General features: G+C 31.3%; 2 protein-coding genes across 5 annotated transcripts in view; both read right to left on the minus strand.

The window, feature by feature from the left end:
- Positions 1 to 1976: 1976 nt before the first annotated feature.
- The window catches only part of CaMKI (Calcium/calmodulin-dependent protein kinase I), a 37959-nt gene continuing 22608 nt past the window's right edge, over positions 1977 to 17327 (minus strand). For 2 of the 4 annotated variants that reach the window (XM_074134335.1, XM_074134338.1), the window contains exon 9: positions 1977 to 7560. In XM_074134335.1, the coding sequence (XP_073990436.1) occupies positions 7405 to 7560 (156 nt within the window). In that variant the 3' untranslated portion in view covers positions 1977 to 7404. Of the gene's footprint in view, positions 14705 to 17327 lie in introns of all 4 variants that reach the window. The other 2 variants (XM_074134336.1, XM_074134337.1) reach the window with 2 other exon arrangements.
- Positions 2597 to 3052, minus strand: LOC141457470 (uncharacterized). The gene has a single exon (XM_074134494.1). It carries the CDS (start codon positions 3050 to 3052, stop codon positions 2597 to 2599), a length of 456 nt encoding a protein of 151 aa, XP_073990595.1.

Raw genomic sequence — 17327 nt, forward strand, 5'->3', positions numbered from 1 at the left:
GAGGCATAAAATATATTCTCAATAACTCGCTAATTTTCTAATTCTTATTGCAGTTGCAGAACGAATAGAGAAGATAATGTTCAACACTAGCTAGCTTTACTTCTCGAGCAATTATACTATCTATTTTAAATTTAAAATATGCAATCAATAGTTATAGTAACTTAGAATTAGGTAAGCGAGTTTTATGTCACTTGTAATTAATATGTTCATGAAATGTGTGGTTACATTTCATGCAGTTCCAAGTTTACATAAAGTAATACCTCATTTGCATTATATTATTACATTTATCGCGCAAATATGTACATCAACCGCAATAGTTTGTTAACACATCTGTACTTACACCACATTTAATTTACCATAATTATCATTTCGCAATTGAAATTATTTCTGTTTGCAGTATTGCTGGACAAAAATGTTTTTCCCCAGAACATTAAACTGAACTTTCTGAATTTTCGAGAGAGAAATAACTGAATTTCAAGATATAAGGACTTCATTATTGCTTTTATAGGGTGAAGTAATTTTATGTGTTTGTAAAAAAGAAGTCTCGACATTGTTTTAAGTTTCCGTCGATACCAGCCAGTGACGAATGTTGGAGAATAGGTGTGAAAAAAGAACAACTTAATGCAATTATTACAATTGTAATGTTAAATTTTCTTACACTACTGTGTTTCCTTCTGCTAAATACGCAACTGCTTCTCTTACAGCTACAGAAGGATCCGAGCAATAGCACTGTAGTTCAACAATTAGAATACCATCCCAAATCATTTGAAATTAATATAACAGGTTCTTAAAGAACTAAGACCTTCTCTTCACACACTCACTCATTTTCGGGTAAAGAGCATATGTTACAAACAAGTTTCCCGCTTTCAGAAAACCTCAAGACATGCATCCCCGATGAAAACTAAATTCCGAAAATTAGAAACTAATACTTCCTTACAATAAAAGAATGTAAAAATGCCAGCAGTACAAGATTAAAAAAAAAAAAAAAAAAAAAAAAAAAAAAAAAAAAAAAAAAAAAAAAAAAAAAAAAAAAAACCACAATTATCCTAAACATTTAACTTTATCTGAAACTGAACAAGGATTCCAATTTTTCTGCTGAAGTCATAATAGTTGTATTTCAATTGACTGTTTCAATGATTATTTTTTGTTTTGTTTTACAATAAAAGCTAAAAACAAAAAAATAGAAATAAATAAATGTTAAAGAAGTTTGAATGAGCAATACATAAACAGATAAATCCTAATAATAAAATCGTTGGCATCCATTCGAAACAGTCAGTAAGAAAATCAACAAATTTTATGTATGTGAATATCTTTAAAGAAAAGTATGTATATAACAAAAAGTACAAAAACAAAGTAGTTTAGTATGTAAAAAAAATACATAAAGTGGAATAGTTTTTTGTTGTTTTTTATAAACCAATTATTTATTTATATTTTCTTACTAATTAAAAAATCTTTTAAACATTTTTGTATTTTTGAAATAGAATATTAATCCTGCACGATTCAACGATCAATGTAACACCTTTAGTGCTCCACTTCTATAAAGATAAAATTACATTTTTATGAAATTTGTCTTTATTTACAGAAATGAAGTGCTGAAGATGACGTATTGATTTTGAAACGTCTAAGATGAAATATTATATGTAAAAAAATACTAAATAATAATGAGAGCAAAAATTTATCTAAGTATTTTTAGTAACAAGAAAATATAAAGTGGAATGTACAAAAATGTTGAATAATTTTTTATTAAATGAGCAATACATAAACAGATAAATCCTAATGATAAAATCGTTGGCGTCCATTCGAAACAGTCCAGTAAGAAAATCAACAAATTTTATGTATGTTTTTTTTTTAATATGTAGGGGAAACTATATTCTACTTGTATTCTTATGCACTCGTTTTTGCTAAAATGGTTGATTACAAAGTGTAATTTCAACCATCAAAAAACTTCAAGCAATGTACAAAATAAAGAAATAATGTACAGCTGTTATCAAAATCCTTTATTTTAATTATTTAAATACTCTGAACAAGTTTAAGGCAAAAGGGTGGACTTCAGACATTTATAAATATTATATTATTATACTTTCAATCTCACAATTACATATATATAAGTATTTTTTAATCGGCAAAGTGTGAAAGATACTAAGCCAACAAAACAAACAAAAAAAAATTAATGATTCAAAAATCTCCTTATTCCTACATTTTAAGTCTAAAAATGAAATCAGCCACGTTAAAGTTGTCTGAGAGCTAAAAAACATTTCTAAACCGACAAAAAATCACTAAATAAACCTTTTCAAATAAAATTTCTGATACAAGGTTTAATCTCATTAAAATGATACCTTGCTAATAAACATACTTGAATTTGAAACAAAACTTTTTCTTTTTTTCCTATCCCGCGACAAAGGCGTTAAGCCATTTCTTGTCGCAGCCCAATATCTTTCATACATAGTAGTCATGCCCTGTATTGCCGGGCACTCGTTCAAATGCTTAAAAATCATTTCGCCGTTATTGCACAATGGGCAAATCGGCGAGCTCCTAATACCTATTTTGTGGAGGTGTGCTTGTGTAATTTCCCCTTTATGTGGTTACCTATAACTCTTTAAGCCGATGCGTAACACATTGCGTGGTCGGGCTGATCACATTGACTTTCCTGCTTCGCAAGGTTATCGGCCTGCTCGTTCCCTGGTAATCTACAATGTGCCGGAATCCTCTGGAAAGTCAGGTGCTTCCCTTCTGTAAGTACCTTTCCAACCATTTCCTGGCACGTTCTTACATCAGCGGAAATTCCTCTCTGAGCTCCCGTTACGGCTATTAACGCAGCCTGGGAGTCACTGACAAACACTACTCGGTCCAATTTCCTTTCAACCACGTCTTTTAGACCTATCAGGATAGCCCGGATCTCCCCATCGAAATTAGATGCCCACGTTCCAACAGGTTCTGAGAACTGGAAGTTGATACCATACACTCCAGCTCCCGCATTTTTAGTGGCACCTTCTGCTGAATCGTCGGTATAGATGTGGGTCCAAGGAGGAGATGGATAGCATTCTCCAGCCATTTCAAGGGCTAGAGCTCTCAACTCGGTCTCACTGTTGACGCCTTTTTTGAAACAAAACTAGGATGTATTAAATGAAAATTTACGGTTAATATTGAGAAAGCTCTTGGAAAGGGATGAGCAATGCCAGAAAAGTAAGTAGCATGTCTTACTTATATCGTTTTAAAATATAATATTGCCGGCTTCGTATGCTCATCCACCTTCTGAGAGGTAGAAAAAATGCTTTCACTTTCATAGCCTGTAGCATCTCAGTGAAACTAACAGATATGCGAAACTTTGAGGGGACAAGTCAAATTTTCTCCAAAGCCAAATTCTAAAATCAACTTTGAATAAGATAAGTTCCTATTTATTTGAACAAGGTTTAATCTGACTGAAATACTGAATTTTTGTGTTAAATTTAACATTTTTCGAATCAAATTAAACCTTAGTTCCTATGCATTAAACTTTTAAACAGTCAAATTCAATGAAAAAAGTATTATTTGGTCGAATGAAGATTTAATTTTACTGAAGAAAGTATAATTTTCAATGTACATTTTTGTTATTCATACCTACTATTAATTGGAATAGCGTATCGAAAATCATTCTGATTCAAAAAAGATTTTAATTAAATGAAAAAACAAAAAAATTAGAAAACATATTTTGCAGTATTGCGTAGAACTATAATTGGACCTATTCATTATTTACAGCGCTGAAGATCTCACGCCAGCAGATGAACTCCCGTCTGAATTACTGAAGAAAAAATGTTCTATGTAGCATCTTTAGAAAGAGTGAGGAGAACAGTGAATACCAGAGCAGAGTAAAGAGCACAAAGCCCCTGTAAGGACTGTAGTGGCGAAAACATCTCCATCACAAGGCTGCCAAAGGATATGTCCAAAAATAAATGTAACGAGAGCACTAGGATGGCTGTAAATTCGAGAACATCTTCGCTGGTTGGAAATTTACAGAGCGCAAGAAAAATACAAGAGAGCGCTTTAGATACATAGGCGTTTAAAGGTCAGGTATTTGTGAAGGTCACCCACTTGCCTGCAAAATATAGAGGATGATCTCGCCGTTTGGGACTTGAGAAATAGAAGGATAAAGACAAACGATCGCTTAGGAAAAATGGAATATTTTAAATGCAGGGTCAATCCTTCACAATGGATTGTAAGCACAACAGAGTATTCCCCCCCCCCCCATAGAGCATTGTTTGAGAAATATTCCCTGTGTCGTTAAATAATAACCAACGAATACTAGCAGATCTGAATCTGAGGTCCATTAAATGCTGTTAAAAGGATGATAGTTTCACGCACTTCCCGAAACAAGTTTTTAAAGATACTTTTCATTACAAAGGTTATTTTTATTTAGATTCACTGTTCTAATAAAGATATACAAAAAAATACAAAGAAATGAGAACAATATGACAAAATATTTTAAAACTAAAGAATTTAAAAAGAACAAAAAAAGCATAAAAAATTGCTCATGAATCTGTACACGATCACAGAACACTTTGTACCTGGAAAATACTTTTTCTTTATATTTTATTTATATCTTCTACAATAAACTTTATTTTTTTTGTTGTAAATATTAGGCCACAAAAATGTATTTCTAAAAAACAATATTTACATACTTCTATGTAGATACATACAATAAAATAAAGTCCTGAATTAGAGCTTTTTAAATTAAAATATATATATATATATAGTTTGTAAACATTACGAAACAAAATGATTTAAGAATAGTTAAAAGAGTGGCACACAGAAATATAACTTATTCTATATTATCACAGGAAAGTACTATGTATGGCAATTCTTTCTTTAAATTAATTTTATTCAATTAACATGAACATCTTTAAAATTTATAAAACAGTATATATCTCAATTTGAAAGGGCACAATTAGGGATCACAAATAATGAGTTAATTTATAATTTGAAGAACTTATATAGATTGATTTCTGCGTAAAATTAAAACATTTCAAGGTTTTTCTTAAGAAAATTAACCAAAACCCCTAAGTTTTCCTTCCTTTTTTTCAATGATTCATATTCTGTTTCCCACTGACATACATTTTGGCGACGTATTGCTGCAATTCAATTAGCTACTTTCAACCTTTTTTAAGAGTACACTTGCATTGCGGCTTAATTTTTTTGCTACCATGGCAGTGTAATGTATGTATTTATCACAAGTTGATAATGTAATAGATTATAATAGATTTGCCGATTTTCAAAATATCTTAGTGACACAAACAATTAGGTACTCTGCATCCCTTAACCGTAAGGCTTAAGAGGAGAAATGCTGGCTAGTACTATGTTTTCGATGGTAGCAGGGTACTGCTAGTACCCTGCCCAGATACTATACTCTTGTGCTCTCACCCTTGAGTCAGGACGAGGTAATTCTTTTATAGCACTCGCTGCAAATATATTTCCCTAAAGAAATCATAGGAAGTGGGAAAATCTAGGAACATATTTTGCTACAATCCACGAAAAATTTCCTAGCTGCTAAGCCCTCTCTCGATAATAGCCTTGCAATCGATCTTTACATATATTGACTCTTCCACTACTATACCCACTAAAAACTACAAGATGATTCCTAATGTTAGGTGATGGTCTTGGTATCAGAAGCCATCCGCAAGTCAACAGTGCCCCGCGAGGAAACCATAGAGCGGTCGCTTATACCGAAAAAGGAATTTCGTTCTATCAAAAATGTTTATATTAAAAAGAATTAAATTAAATTAAAAAAAATAAATGCAATATTGCAAATCATATTTCTGAAAGGATCAACTTGTTTTTTGTTGATCTTCTGAACTTCGGGCTTGATTATTCAATGCTCCCTAACTTTGTCCTTTCATTAGTTAAACCTTGCCTACGCACGAACTATAAAACCAATGTTTAATAATAATAATAATAATAAAAAAAAAAAAATCTGTTGATATAAATTTAATAAACAATAGCAAAACAATTTTTATGAATATTTCATTTCGTTGATTACTGTGTCATACAATTAAAATTTAAGAAATAAAAATACTAATGAAAATAAAAACAAAAAAAAGCCCCTATAAAATTTCTGCCTATAAAAACAGCTACTATATTTAATTTTTTTGATTTATTTTTTAATTATTTCTTACAGTATAATTTCAATTCTCTCACACATTAAGAAAATTTAAAAATCCAGTTCACATATCACTGGCTCCTACCTACAGATAGTTTTTTGTTACACCATCATTCATTCTTATAAGTTCTTTTTTATGAAAAAAGCGTACATTGTTAGATACAGCAGTAAAAAATTCTAATTTAATTTTAACATTTAGAAATTTTTTTTTGTTTAAAATTTTCTCTTTTATTTTACTTTTACATAGATAAGTTTTTTATATTACAAAATGTTTAAAAACATTTAAATAGCATATAATGAAGAGTGGAGCGTTAACAACGCATTTTAAAATCAGTTCTCACTTGGCGTCTTCAGCCTAAGGTGTCCGTTCTCTAAAGGTGTCCACACATAAAAAAAAGGAGAAGCTTCGGTAGAAAATCAACAAAAATACCTAATGTAAAAACCGTAGGTCATCTTGTTTTTAAAATTTACTTCTTTAGTAAATGAGAGAAGACAGTTCCATGCCACAATCTTGAAACGCAAGAATCCTATTCATTTAATCGATCAAAATCGGTACGATCCTTGCTTAAGTACGAGACTTACGATCGAAGTCTTCTTTAACTCTATAGTTGTCAACTTCAATCCAAGCTCGTGTATTGTAATTGACTCATACAGCTTTTTTTTTTAATTTTAGTATGGGGAAATTAAGTAATTTTCAAATTAAATCACTTTAACGGACTGTAAATACTCCGATAATGAATTTTAACTTCGGGACTTGCTAATGTTATTTCTTGTTGACTTATCATTGCTGACAATCGTACTAACGGCGCAATAAACGTATCTACAACCTTCAAATTTACGCAGGCTACGACTATGACTTTGCAAGGCCTTCTATTTTGGACCAAGAATTTCTTTGGCCTCCGGAATCTCAGGTCCGGTATTAGGTTACTTATGAGGGAAGAAACGAAATGCTAGTCACTTTTGAGTGAATATGGATGTTTAATGTTTCTTATTATCTTAAAAAAAAAAGGTTAATTCTCACTTAATTGTCAAAACTTTGTTAATAGACTTAGTGGACTATGATAAAAAAAGCCATCTTTGTCAAAGTTAAAGAGAACCTTTTCTTAAATCTTTACTATTCTTGCTTCTTGTGTTTGTCATTATTTATTTATGTTTTTGAATTTTGTAGCGATATTAAATTAAAATAAATAAATTAAATAAATTCACTTGGAGGATTAGAGATTAGCTATGCTGTTAGCTTATTGGATTCCCACGCGGAGATCCCAGGTTCGAATTCACTTGCTGGCCCTGAGATTTTCTCTTCCTAGGAGCTTCTTACAGCTCACTGTCAGGTGATTGACAGTGTTGTCCGTAACGAGAGAACACTGTCCGGAGGCTGGCAGTGCATTGAAAAAAGCTCCGGGCGCCAATAGTCTCAGATGATGTAGCGCCTTAAATCAAAAATAAAAAATGAATAAAAAAATAAACTAAAAATATAAACACATCTTGTGGTTAGACATACAAAAATTTTTATTCTATAAGAGCATAACCAGAGTAACTAAATAAGGCTAAAAATTGTACGGGGCATGAAAGAAGCGCATGAGACGCTAAGTACAAACTGACTTATGCAATAACGGATTATGGATACATTAAGGTTAGATAAGATTTTACGAGTGATTACCACAAAGCCTACGTCATCGAGAAACTCAAGGTCAATTGTGGAGCCCGATCATAAGAGCACCTCTTCCATTCCTTTATGCCTTATTAGACTTGAAGTCTGGTGTGAGGCTCCAGGTCCTGGATTTTTTCCCGGAGAACCAAACTCTGAGCCAACCACCCCTTCTCTTCTCAGGTGGACGACACGCTTAATTTTACTTATGGTATGTTGAAAAGTCTAAAGCTCCACTGATTCAAACTAAAAAATACGTACACCAGAGGTGGAGCCAAGCAAAAGACAAAATTTATGGCTGGAAAATATGAGAAAATAAATTTGAAATGTCCACAAAAATGCATGTTGATTAATCTAAATTCAGATCGCAATCTGACCAACCAAATATTATTCTAAAAAAGAATTTTTGGCACAAAGATTTTTAATTTCTAATTAGAACTAAAAGAGTGCTGTCGCACGTAACAGAAAAGGAAAGTACAAAGCGGAACGTGATATTAACTTTTCACCGACACATCAACATAATCAAACAGGCCAAATCTCTTTGATTAGCGAAGTTAGGTCAAAGTGTCATGAATAACGTACTATGATTCGAAAATTTTCAACAGCTAAAAAACGGAATATTTGTGTCACTGAGCATAATTTTAAGGCTGAGCATTGGTGTTGGTTCTCACTTCCGAGAGGCTGCTTGGAGCCTTATACAGAAAGAACACAAAATTTCATTGTTATATGTTCTTTATGACCATATATCTAAAAACATTTTTTTCCCCCCCTTATTTATTAATCACCTATTTTACATACCAATTACTTCACAAATATCAGATTCAACTGTATAATATTTATAACTACATAACTATTAACAAATCAACTTCTATTTTTCCGCACACACATTTAAAAAAACACACACAGCACATAAGTTACTTAACCGATTAACCGGGGCTCGCTAATGCTTCCTAGAAAGAAATGCTTCTTTGGAAGAGGGGGCAGGCCACAAATGTTGACCGTTCTCTCTTGCGTCACTCGACGATTCATTCTTCTGATAAATTGGTTGGTGTTGATATTATTTTTACCAGCTTCCTCGGCATAAAATTTTATGATACTTTGACATAATATGACCACACGACACACCAAATAATAATAGCTTTATATATACACAAAGTAAAAAAGTAAAGTAACGTAATGCTTATTTTTCCAGGTCTAACCACCAAATTAGGTGTCGTGGACGGAGGCGACTAACAAACATACTTTACTAGTACTCTTGAGAGCCATTAAAAATAATCTAAGGCCTGGTCTGGGAATTGAACCCAGTACCACACTTCTTAGCTTTGCGGGTCTCGCCTCTAAACGCTCGGCTAAAGTGGCGCCTCATATATATACTTATATAAAATAGCATGAAACACCTAGTTTAAAATAAAACAAAAACGCCCCACTCTTATTTTGCTATAAATATCATCAATAAAATACTTCTTATATTAATATTTGCAATAAAGTTATCTTTTAGCAGCAATATATATATATTTGTATAAGAAAGAACACAAAATTTCATTGTTACATTTTCTTTATGAACATATATCTAAAATAATTTTTTTGTCTTCCCATATTTATAAATCGCCTTTTTTTACATACCAATTAATACCAGACTCTTCAATAGTAAAATGTTAATAACTATGTAATTATTAACAAATCAACCTCTATTTTTCCACGCACACACATATTTAAAAAAAACGTATCTGTGTTCATTATGTAATATACTAGCATTCACGTAATTTTATTGTTTGTTTGTTCGTGTTCGCAACATACTAGGATACACAGATTTGTGACAAAAATTAAAAATAAAGATATGAAGAGTGTGCAAAAACAAATGAACAATATATTAAAAAAAAAAAATGCCAAAGGAAAATATTTTTTGAAACAACCCTGCCATAAATATTATACAAAAGTTCAATCGAGGTTTGCTTTCATGTTGACCACACACCTGCAATCCGTTTTCTTTTTTTAAAAGGAGTGTCAACATTGGCGCCTGAAGCCTGTTTCGGTCACTTCCGGATTCCGGACAGTGTTCTCTCGTTAGTGTTCTCCTCGAGGGAATCCAGAGCCCTAACCACTGAGAAAATACCTTCCCTACTTTTTAGTTAAGCTTAAAAAGTCCTATTAGAAGAATCCCTACTTAGGAAATTAAAAAACTGGTGTTGGGAGATAAGCATCTCACAAAGTTCATATGAAACTTGTTAAAATCCACAAAAAAATGGGTGCTTATCGGACATATTCACACTCGCTCTAAAGCGAAGTAGAGCGGGGCAGTTCTTGAAGTTCGGATGCAATATTACACCGATTTTTCCAGCAAGTCTATATTTTACGTTACAAAAGTCCGCAAAAGTGAGAGACAGAGAGAAAAAAATAACTACAAAAAAAGTAATGTATGCGCAGGACTGCTCTAGAAAAACAAAGGAAATGTGGAGTTAAAGCAGGGCATCACTCGAATTAAGGAACGTTTCATGAGAAGTCAACAATTACGAGGCCTCAGAAATATATTGTGTGAATCTGAGATAGATAAGACCGTGTCTCAATTACCTAGTATTGCAAAAAAAAAAATCCCTTTGTTTTCGATTAGAGTTTAACAGCCATTGAACCGATTACTTGATTTATTTTAAAAACCTCGTGAGCAAAATGTAGGGAAAACATCTGTTTAAATCCTATTTAATTTAGAGGAAAAGTAAAAACATGGAATATCAAGCAGTAGAAAATTTCCGCCATAACTATTAGAACCAGATTCGATGATAGCAATGATTATGTATGCAATGATTATACGGATTATCTGTGCAGTTAATGGAAAATTATTTTCTCTATGTGCTGAGTCAACTTTTGATGCTAAGTTATTATTATCATCACAGGCAGCTGTTATCAAAACATACCTAAGGCATTTTTTTTTTTATATACAGGGTGACTAGAGTTATATGCTACACACACTTTTTTTTTACGGCGGGAAATTTCGAAAAAATAAAAAACACGTATTTAATCATTTTTAGTCTAGTTTATTTTCAGTGATTGACCCATTTTTTTTAAATTCCTGTATCTCGAAATACAGCATCCAACTTTGTTTTTTCAAATGGAACGTTATATTTTTTGTTGCATATTTTTATAGTATTTGAGCTCCTAAAAACAACAAAAAAAAACATTTTTTGAAATCGGTTAGGTTTTTCAAAAGTTATGGCAATTTAAAATATGGAAAACAAATTTCAGTTTATTGTCAAAATTACGTAATTTTTTTTTAAGAATTTGTTCAAACTGGGCACAATCAACGGATCTTGACTTCGCTACCATAAGTGCTGCAACAAGCAAAGCGTGGGAGTCCAGAGTTTTGGCTTGCCTAACCGTTGGTTGTGCCCAGTTTGAACAGATTCTTTAAAAAAAATAACGTAATTTTGGCAGTAAACTGAAATTTGTTTTTCATATTTTAAATTACCATAACTTTTGAAAAAACTAACCGATTTCAAAAAAAAAAAATATTTTTGTTTTTAGGAGCTCCAATATTATAAAAATATGCAAAAAAGAATATAACGTTCCATTTGAAAAAAAAAGTTGGATGCTGTATCTCGAGATATCGGGGTTTAAAAAATGGCTCAATCACAGAAAATAAACTAGACTAAAAATGATTAAATACGTGTTTTTTATTTTTTCGAAATTTCCCGCCGTAAAAAAAAGTGGGTGGAGCATATAACTCTGGTCACCCTGTATATATATTTTTTCTTCCTAGTTTAGATATTTTTTATTTTTATTTTTTGTATTCAAGTGTCCAATTTTTCGAAATAATCAGTACTGAACTTAAACCTTATTGATGAACTAGACTATATTCCGTTTCTGAGGTAACTGAAGTTAAAGAAGTTTATTAATTTTAAATTTGTATAAAAATTACAAGTGAAAATAGTTCAACATTAGAACAAATTCTTATTCCAAAATTCTTCCATATTTCATCAGGAAAAAAATAACAAATACAAACAAAAAAAGTTTACTTAATGTTCAATTATAAATTTTGAAAATTTATAAAACCTAATAAGAAGTTGCCCATTGTTTTATTTATCAGTAGTATATAACTTAATTTTTGATCATTTCACTTTATATAAAAAAAAACGAAACCATTTCTTTGACCTTAACGTATTACTTTTAAAATTGAATATAATGTTATAAGTCCTAAATAATACGAAAAATACCAGATCATTATTTTATTCTTTTCTCACACATATGTCATGCAAAAAAGATTGAGTCCCAATTATTATAAAAATGCAATAATAAATAAAATCCATCCCACAAAAAGGTTCAATAATTTCATGTATAAAATTAACTTTTAGGTTACACCTAAAAAATATAGTTACATTAAATAATTTTCAATAACATACTTTTAAAAATATATTTTTAAATAATATAAAAAAACCAAAATAGTTATAAAATACATTTTTTTAAATTAAAAAATGTGTTGTTCAACATATCGATTGTTTAAATCTCTGCTTAAGCGAGAGTAATTTCTCTAGATAAGTTCATTTTTTGTTCAGCAGTTCAAATATATTTGATAAGAAGGTGTACTTAGATATAAACTGGCATTTCAAATAGAGAGACCAAATTACTTATAATGTGCTTATGTGAAGAGGCATTTGAAAGAAGCATGGCTTTTCTTTTCACACTTTGTTTTAGTGAAAAACAAAAAAAATTATTTTAACCCAACTGAACGATTTTCCAATTTGAATTAAAAACCAATTTAGTTAAAAAATATTGTGTGAAACAATCCAAGATTGACCTTCTTTTACTGCAATCTCAGTTCAATTCGTTATAGTAAACGTAAGATTGCAAATGTTCCTCCCTCAGTTAAAGAAATGGCGAGAAGTGAGTGTACTACTGATCAGTCAGCACAAAACATATTTTCTAAACATGATGCAACCACCTGCCAGTTTTCCGTTTCGGTCAATTTCGAAATTTAATTGTTGGATCAATGCCTGAGAACACGGAATTCAGCTTAAGTGACATATTACCTAATGGCTGCAGATTAGCTATACTAAACATCGCATTATCAATTTTGAGATACCTTTTTTAATTAAATTTTAATTTATTTCGTAAAATTTATAGTAAATTTATGTTGCATCAATATTTTCGTGTTCAAATTTTATTCTTCATCAACTTTATTTAAGGATGTCCCACGAGCTACCACATTTTTAATGTATACCCTCCTAGTTATAAAAGTTACCGACCCTTGCTCCAAAGGTTTGAGATACAAATAGCGCATATCTTCATAGGAAATAATTATTTTCAGTTTCACTTTATGATTTAGTTATCATTTTTCTTTAATGTTTATTAGTTATGTATACATTGACCGAATAATTTTTTTTTTCTAGTTTCACTTCTTCTTTGACTTTTAATCAAATGTCATTTTATTTGCAATATAGAAGATTTAGAAGTACTATAGCTATATAATAGTCTATAGCTATTCAATCACAAATTTATTAACGGCAACGCAGTATATACGATTTTCGTTTAGAATGTCATTTGTAATTACAATATAGTAAGTAAAGTTTGCATTTGTAAGATGATGTCAGTGAATTATTGGCTGAATTTGAAGCAAAGATGCTTTTTAATAAATTAACTGCGGGAAAATTTTGGACAAATATAAATAATACGCAAAAATATCCAAAACTTTGTAATGAAGCTTTTCCTTTTTTAATTGCATTCCCAAGCTCCGTATATGGTTGAATTTGGCTTTAGTCACGTTAATTTTATTTTAACAATGCAGAGAAATAAATTGAATGTGGACCCCGAGGCGATTTAAAACTGAAACTAATTTCGAACCAAGCGTCATCAACCACATCCTTCTTGTTGACTTATGTAAAAATTTGATTTTGTCAATATAAAATTCCCAAAGAACCTTTTTTAATGTCCAGGGAAGCTCAGTTACAACAGTTACTACTGTTGAAATTTAAAGATTCCATTTTTCAAAATCTACATCCTTATTCAACAAAACTTATACGGAAATTAAAAAAAAAATCATCTAAATAAAAAAAGAGGAAGATAAATGGTTATCAAAAAAACCAACTCCTCTAAACAGCTTATACGAGAAAGATGCTGCAAATTTCAAGCGTTTTAAATCGAATATTTCTTTAGAAAATGCCTCGTTTATTATCTGATTACCACCTTCTTTTATAACAATGATTCAGAAATAAAAGAATTACATATCTCTCTTTCCACTTAGTATTCAAGAATTACATACAATTACAATTACATATCTCTCTTTAGCTCAAGTATTTGAGAATTATCTTGACCCAATACAGCTTTTCTAAGAGGTTCAAATATTTCCCGAACCAAATTAACGTGCTTATTCACAGAGAAATGTTTTAATTACTAAAAAAATGAGGTAATGATATAACAATATTCTATACCCTTCAAGAAACGGTTTGTGTGATGAAGAATTAGGTGCTGATATGTAGATATACAATAGATTCAAAAATAAAAATTGCAGATCTACAACTTTTTTATTTAAAATAGAATAATCATCAAAAATAATTAAATAAAGAATGAAACATAAATTGAATCACACTAATAATAGTTGCAGTTGCGAGTAGAGACCGTGGTTGCTCCTATTGAGACATGCCATTGTAGGGTTGATTTAAAGACGTGGTCTGTACACCTGCCTGGTTAGTGCCAAGTGCCATGCGCTGCATCTGTCTGATCACCGTGGTCGCGTGGTATGCTTGCTGTACAATACAAATTCACACGTTTCTTATTACACTCATTCCTAAAGAGTGAGTGGGGCAAAATGTCACTTAACAGTTGATTTTTTTTTCTTATTTATTTTTTGTTAAATATTATTATGAGGAGGAGTTGGTAGATTGAGAGTTGTGCCTGGATGCCGTGAGAAGTCTGATGACCGTCGCAGCGTGGTATGCTTTCTGAACAACATAAATCACATATGCTTCTTACTAAAATAATCATATTTATCCCGTGGAATACACATGCATTTAGAAATCATTGATAAAGAAAAATAGAATACAAATAAAGAGAATGTCCGTCAGAAAAGAGAAAATGTCATATTTTTAGCCAGGCTGAGAAGAATTTGATAAAGGACGTAAAATAAAACTATTTTAATTGCTCAGAGAACGCACCCGAATGTGTGGGAAGGTGGTTTTTAAAATTTCAATCTCTGTGTCGCTGATAAAAGTTTCCTACGAAAATTATTCAAAATATAAATACCTATTAACCTCCTTTATTTTTTTTTTAAAAAAAAACAACAAACAAACAAAACCAAAAAACCCAGTTTAAAAAGATAAGTGTAAAGGTTGATAAAAGGTCAGCAGTACCTTTTATCACAATCATATATAAGCAATCCACTAGGCATAAACATTTGAAAATAAGAATCCCTTTGTAAATTTAATAATTGATTTCATTTAATTGATGTTACTGAATTAATTTGCATTATATTTTTAAAACTTATTAGATTTCATGAACCCTAACAACACCTATCCTAAGGAATGCACAGCATCGGGCTCCATACAAGGCACATCACATCAACATAAAAATATAAATAGAACATTTCTTTCATGAAAATCGGCTCATGCGTCGAAAATTTTACCCAATCGCAATACTTTTTATTAATTAGATGTAAGAGCAGAATAACACTTTGAAGTTATGTAGACAAACCCCATACTGTTTATCCTGCCAAATTTGAAACAGGTCAGACTAAAATTTAGAGAGTTAAAGACCCCTCATATTGGGGGGAGGATTTCTCTCTTAAAAAAAGTACATTGTCGGGACCTCCAGAAAGCTCATTCATATACATAGAATTTCGAATCAAATGGCATTTAATAAATGAAAATCTATTCACGCGTTGAAATACTTCGTTTAAAACATACGATTGCAATACTTCTTCTTGATAGGAATAATAGGACCAAACTTAAGCATAAATAGAGAATATTTATCCTGATATAAGGAATTTCAGCAGAATCAGCTCAAGATTTACAGAGTTTATTAATATTAATTTTTGAGGGGATCCTACTATAATAAAAGTTGGGTGTTTTTCAACGTGACGCTTTTTCGTGCAGTTTTTGACGATCAACCCTTATACAACTGTCACACCGGACACTTTTAATCTATAGAAAACTATTCTGATCAAGTCATTTCTTTGGTTTGTTTTTCTTCAAGTTTAAAATTTTAGAAATGCCGATTATACTACTTGACATTATATAGCCGGCGAAACTGTATTTTGAGCCAAGTTGGCTCATTAAAAGGGGTTCTCAGTTTTTGCTTCCGGCGAACATCTCAAAAAAACAAAAATTACAAGAAAAATTAAAAAATCTAGTGAAAGGTATTTTTAGGTGCGTAAATTGCATACGAATTTAAAGAAAGTCGTTGGAGCTATTCTCGGAACGAATCTTGAAAAACTGAAACGTCGCAATCCAGGGTTTCGCCAAAACCTAGTAGTAATAGGAAATTCTAGTAATATTTTTCCTCCTTGAACTATTCTTTAAACGCTCACATATGTACCATGCGCTAAAACATTTTATGTTTTATTTCGTGTTCTGGGGATCTCGGAACATATTTTACCAATGAAAACATTATTTCGAAAATTTGCCCAGATCGCAAATTTTCCTCAAGGGTTGTACGAGAAAGTAAAAAAATACATTCACTAAAGTTGCGCTTACTTTCGGCGGATTAACGAAGAAACGACATACACACACAAACATAGCAAATACAAAAATTTCTTATTGAGGGATCTCAAAACATCTGATACCGGTGAAAACTAAGTTTTCGGTAAAAAATTCACTGTGAATAACTCAAACAACTTTTTTCTTTTTCTTTAGAATTTTTACTAAATATTTAGTTACATTGAGAAAGTAGAAGGGGACTCGAATTGTAACGTATATATGTAGCCTACAGATAGTTAAGCGATCTACAACTATTAGCACCCCCATGCCCACATAATTAAAACCATGGGAAAAAAACTATTGAGAACATTCACATGACTTTCATATACAATAAGTTTTTTGAAACTTAAGACTTAGTACTAAAAGAGATAACTGACTTCAATATTGTACAAGTCCACTTCATCAGTATTATTGAAAGAAGCGTGCACCACAGCTCTTCCAGAACCCTACTAAAATCAATATTTTCTGAGATGAAGTTTGAAATCAAAGTAAATTCCTATCATAAGCAGAAAACTGCCTAGAAAATTATAGAAATGTGGATTAAACAATTCTGCACTCGCACTTTTAACTGATACTTCTTCCAATTCGAAATCTTGATTTGATTCACATACTTAGAAATAGGTACATGTGTTAGAAGCCAATATCGAGGGGAACTTAACATCACTAAAAACGCCGCTGAAATAAAATTTCCTGGAAAAAAGTTTAAAATAAAAGTAATAGACCTAAATATAACATATGTAGTAGACATACAAAGTTTAAAGGACCACTTCAATAACTTTGCTGCCGCAAAGCAAAACAATATCCAATCACTTCATATTCATGAAACGATCCTTAGTTGTACACATAGTAAAGCTGCTTCACAGGCCAAAAA

The sequence above is a fragment of the Rhodnius prolixus genome, unplaced genomic scaffold, assembly GCF_049639745.1.
Source record: "Rhodnius prolixus isolate KJV_2025 unplaced genomic scaffold, Rpr scaffold_16, whole genome shotgun sequence".
In the NCBI taxonomy this organism is placed as follows: Eukaryota; Metazoa; Arthropoda; class Insecta; order Hemiptera; family Reduviidae; genus Rhodnius; species Rhodnius prolixus.